The 4805-nt window shown below is 41.8% G+C and overlaps 1 protein-coding gene across 1 annotated transcript; it reads right to left on the minus strand.

The window, feature by feature from the left end:
• Window positions 1-221: 221 nt before the first annotated feature.
• On the minus strand, window positions 222-4805 carry ficd (FIC domain protein adenylyltransferase). The gene is made up of 3 exons (XM_058374781.1): window positions 4664-4805; window positions 2416-2728; window positions 222-2108 (listed from the first exon to the last, which is right to left on the minus strand). The coding sequence occupies exons 2-3, from the start codon at window positions 2684-2686 to the stop codon at window positions 1033-1035; spliced, it is 1347 nt and encodes a 448-aa protein (XP_058230764.1). The 5' UTR covers window positions 2687-2728; window positions 4664-4805; the 3' UTR covers window positions 222-1032.

Genomic DNA, 4805 nt, shown 5'->3' on the forward strand with positions numbered 1-4805 from the left:
CTTCTTGGTGCAAACCTCCAACATGAGGCACGAAGTGGTACTGTGGTTAATATTGTCTATAGAACTAAACGTAACCTAATGACCAAAAATAAAATAAAACCCAGCACCAGAAAACACTGTCCAGTCTATCAGGTCTTAAAGGATATTGAAATGGCACTTATAGTAAGGAAACTCTTACTAAACTGTAGCTTACTAACTTTAATTTTTTTTTTTTTTAAATAAAAAAAAAAAAAAAAAAAAAAAATGGTGATTACTTCAACTATTGGTACCAAATAAAATGCCCTACACATGAATCTCACAGAATTCTTTGAGAATTTAAAAATAATTTTGAAATTAAAAAATAAAATGGTTTAATTCAGATAAACACTGTTAAATAGCTAACTATAAAAATGTTTGTTAGCACAAATGATTGTTAGCCGTTAGGCAAAAAAAAAAAAACCCTCAAATTTCAAGAGCACTGACAATAACAGATTTTTATGCATTCCCAATATAATGGTCAACTATTACAACAAAAGAATAAATAAATAAAATGTAGCTGTTATGACTGTAAAAGTGACATGAAATGACAAAATGGGGAAACAGCTTGAATGAGAGACAAGCAATGATTTGGAGTTCTACAATCACACCAGCTGTATCTAATTCTGATATGATGAGCTGATTTGCTCCCTAGAACTTTGAAATCCCAAGAAAGAAAACAAAAACAGAAGAACAATGTACATCAGAAAATACGAACTAAACTATAGCAGATTTCATACTATTGGAATAAACGATGCAACATCTGGAACATCAAACGATCGTGGAATTATAAAATGGCAGCATGATTCTGGCTCAGAATGGTGTTTTGAAGTGCAGCTGGACTGAACATGAACACACGAAGTTTCTCTACTCAGACGAGCCAAGCGTGTGACTGATTTGTTGATTCGCCTTCAACTTGTAAAGACCAGTTTTGCTGGTCTTTACAAGCGATGTAATAATGATAACTAGCGAGAAGACCGAGGGTCCAAAAATGACACGACTAAGTCACAGATCACATCAGTTATGCACCGGTATAGTCTGTCTACAATTTGGACAAGCTTGATTGCTAGCATCAGGCAAACCCACTGCATGTTCAGTGGTAGCTATAAGGAGTGTGTCCAGCGTGATCTCCGTACATTTGGCAATAAAGCGGATGAATGGCCGAACGTCACCCTCGTTAGCCGTGTCCAAGGCGGCGTAATACTCGGCCCTTTGCTCTTTCCGGATGGTGATTGGTGGGTAATTTGCCTGCATCAGCACCAAGTTCATCAGAAGCCTTGACGTCCTTCCGTTCCCATCTATGAAAGGGTGTATGTAGACGAGTTTGTAGTGTGCCAGAGCAGCAAATTCCACCGGGTGAAGGTGCAGCGCTTCGTCTGAATTAAGCCACTGCACTAGCTCCTGCATGTGGCGCTCCACCTCGCTCGGATGTGGTGGAATGTGGTGGCCTACAAACACTTGGCTCACCCTGAATCGCCCCCCTTCAACTGGATCGGTGTATCCCAGCACTCGCCGGTGGATCTCCAGGATATCATTGACGCTGATGGCACCAGGGCGCGACAGTAGCGTGGTGTTGATGTACTTCATGGCGGCATCAACACCGATAGCTTCGTTTTGCTCGTGCAGGCTCTTCCCCGGGACGGCGTAGCGTGTCTCGATGATGTGCCGGATCTCAGACAGAGTCAGCGTGTTGCCCTCGATGGCCACCGTATGATAAATATGGTGGTAATACGTCTCCTCCATGACCCGTCTAAGAGCAGAATTACCTTTTGGGATGGCCATGAGACGTTGCACTTTGGCGTCGATGATGCCAAAGTGACGCTGGTCAATTTCCTCCACTAGGGGGAGTGTGCGATCACGGCTCACCAGCGCCCTTTGGTGGCAGGGCGAAATGGCGAGCGCTTTGCTGTACAGGTGCTCGGCCTGGACCACGTCATTCTCCTCTAGGATGGTACCTAGCTCGGTCAGGGCATCCACAAAATCTGGGTTCATGTTGAGCGCATGGATGAGAAGTTTGTGCGCCTTCTCCCTTTTCCCTTGCTTCTTCATCTCTAGGGCCTGCTGAAGAGCTGCCTTCGCTTCTAACTGTGACTCTGTAATGAGAAATTTGGGAGATTACTTTAAAGAAGATACAAAATGAATGCTTGTTTCCACCATAAGAGAGACAACAAACTCTGTGGAGTTCCAGTATTAAACCCTGCTGGTCTGGAACCAAGTAATGGTGAAGTAAGAGGCCTAGGTAGTGGTGTAATTTGGTAATGATGACAACAATTTAATTGACTTAACAATTTTGGCAGTTTTCTGTTCTCACATATACACAAATCACACACAAGACTTAATCAGCTGCTTTAATCAAATAATTTACATTAAAAAAAACAAACTCTTCTTCATCCACACTACCTTTACTGGGCTTGGACTTTTGTGGTAGTAGCTCAAGTGCAGTGTAGGGTACAGTGAGGCTGGTGGAGTGCCCCACTGCACGATGGGTGTTGCCCCACAGATGGCAGCGCAAGAGGGAGATGCCTCTCAGTTTGGCGCAGCAATTCTCCTCCACACCCACCAGAGGCAGCAGCAGAACCAACACTGAGCCCAACAGGACGAAGAGTACAGGCCCCCATCCCCATAGCAGAGGACTAGCGCTGACGTGACGCAACACCGTTACAGCTGCCATCAGTCTAGATGTCCTGCTTTACCGAGCCTCAAGTCCAGCATTCTGTGAAGGAAAGCAGGACCCTGCTGATTTCCAATGCATCTTATTGTTAGTTTTTCTTAACACCTGACTAATCTGATACCAGTCTGGTGGCCAAGGTGATCCTGAAATGCTGGTCATTGAACCTGAATTCATCTTTTATGCTATGATCACCTTGTTTTGGCTGACATGCCACAGATCTTCCACACCAACACAGAACTTGTATTAAAGCACCATCACACTTCTGTTACATTTTACATAACATGTCAACAGAAACATTGCATTCTGTCAGCTTGACTGTTAAAAAGGGCAGTATTGGATTAGGACCTGATGTTTGAAGTGAATCAGAAATGAAAACATTGTTTCCCTAAAACAGTGATTGTTAGATCTGGCAGAACATTTGATTCATGTTGAGCAAATACCAATATAAACACTATTACTCGTCTTCTGGGGTCGCCAGCTGGCTGAACTATGGTCTGGATACAGACCAAGAAAAGCATCTGAGTAGAAATAGATTATATAGCCAAAAGTATGTGGACACCTGACCATCAAAACAATATGCTAACATCCCTTTACCCTGTCTGTTATAACCTCCAAACCTAGATGTTGGATATTCGGTGTGGGGATTTGTGAACATTTAGCTTAAAGAGCATTAGTGAGATCAGAAACTGATGTTATCAGGTGAGGAGGCTCCAGTTCCAGTTCATTCAAAAGGTGTTCGGTGGGATTGAGTCGGAGTCAGGGCTCTGTGCAGGACACTCAGATGTCCACAATCTTCAGCTGTTTCATGTATCACTTAATCATATCAGATTTCTGGTGCACTATTGAAATTTTTGGGGAAAAACTGAATGAGGGCCAGAAAGATCTTAATGCAATCTGATTGGTCAGACATCCTTGCAGTATTTCAGATACTCTAGGTTTTTTGTTGTTGTTGTTCTTGTTATTGAAACATTCTCTGTCGCAGCTAATCACATACACGGTGTAAATGATTATCTGAAGCCAGCTGTACAGGAAGTAAAGGAAACAGAAGGTTTCATATTGATTAGATAGAGAAATGCAGGTGTACAAGGTGTCTCAGTTCTAGTTAAAACCATTTCTCACATTGTCTTATCAATAGTAATGAACTAATTGCTACTGCTTAAAACTGAGAGCAAGAGGGCTTTATTATCGCCACACATAGTGGAATACTTTTTTTCTTCACATATCCCAGCTGAGGAAATTAGGGTCAGAGCTCAGGGGCAGGTATGATACAGCACCCCAGGAGCAGAAAGGGTTAAGGGCCTTGCTCAGTTGCCCAGCAGTGGAGCTTGGTGGTCAATCCTCTGATCAGCAACCCAGAGCCTTAACCACTTGAGCCACCACTGCCTACTAAACATCGAAAGATAACTTGTGTTGCCAATTTAGTCATATTAGTTTAGATAATTTATTATAATGAACACTGTTTAGTTGGACATACTGCTGTAGTTTATTTATAATTTGCTAGAACTGGATTAACCTATGGTTGCATTAACCGTGTAAATGTGAGGTCATATAGAGTTTATCCACAATGAACTTCTGTGAATCAGCTGAAGAGACTTGGCAGTAAAGCTGCTGCCTGATGCAACATATTCAGCTACTGTATCATTATATGCATCATTATAATTTGCTAATCACACCATAAACCACGCAATTAACTTCTTCACAAAAAATATATATATATATATATAAAAAAACCCAGCTATACCTCCTTGTACATTTACGTGGTTTATTCTAAAGCATTAAGTTACTGATGCGCACTATGTTTAAACCCACTACCGCACTACACAGTACACACTAACCCCCGATCCACTTACAGAGTCATAAATACTACTTAATACAAAAGTATGCAATGTAAGACCTAATTTATTCGCCGAATTCTATTAACTCGATTTTGTAATTCAGCAAATAAGAGCTCATTTCTACACAACATCACATGCTTACCTTTCCATCGAGGAAGTAACTCTGTGTTTTTTTGTATTTGATCGCAAAACGTTAATAAAACCGGTGGAATTAATTCTATTCGTTTTTAGCCTCGGCTACGTCTGTAGCACAGCTGGCCACTTTCCGGGAAAGTGACGTTGAT

The sequence above is a fragment of the Hemibagrus wyckioides genome, linkage group LG22, assembly GCF_019097595.1.
Source record: "Hemibagrus wyckioides isolate EC202008001 linkage group LG22, SWU_Hwy_1.0, whole genome shotgun sequence".
Classification (NCBI taxonomy): Eukaryota; Metazoa; Chordata; class Actinopteri; order Siluriformes; family Bagridae; genus Hemibagrus; species Hemibagrus wyckioides.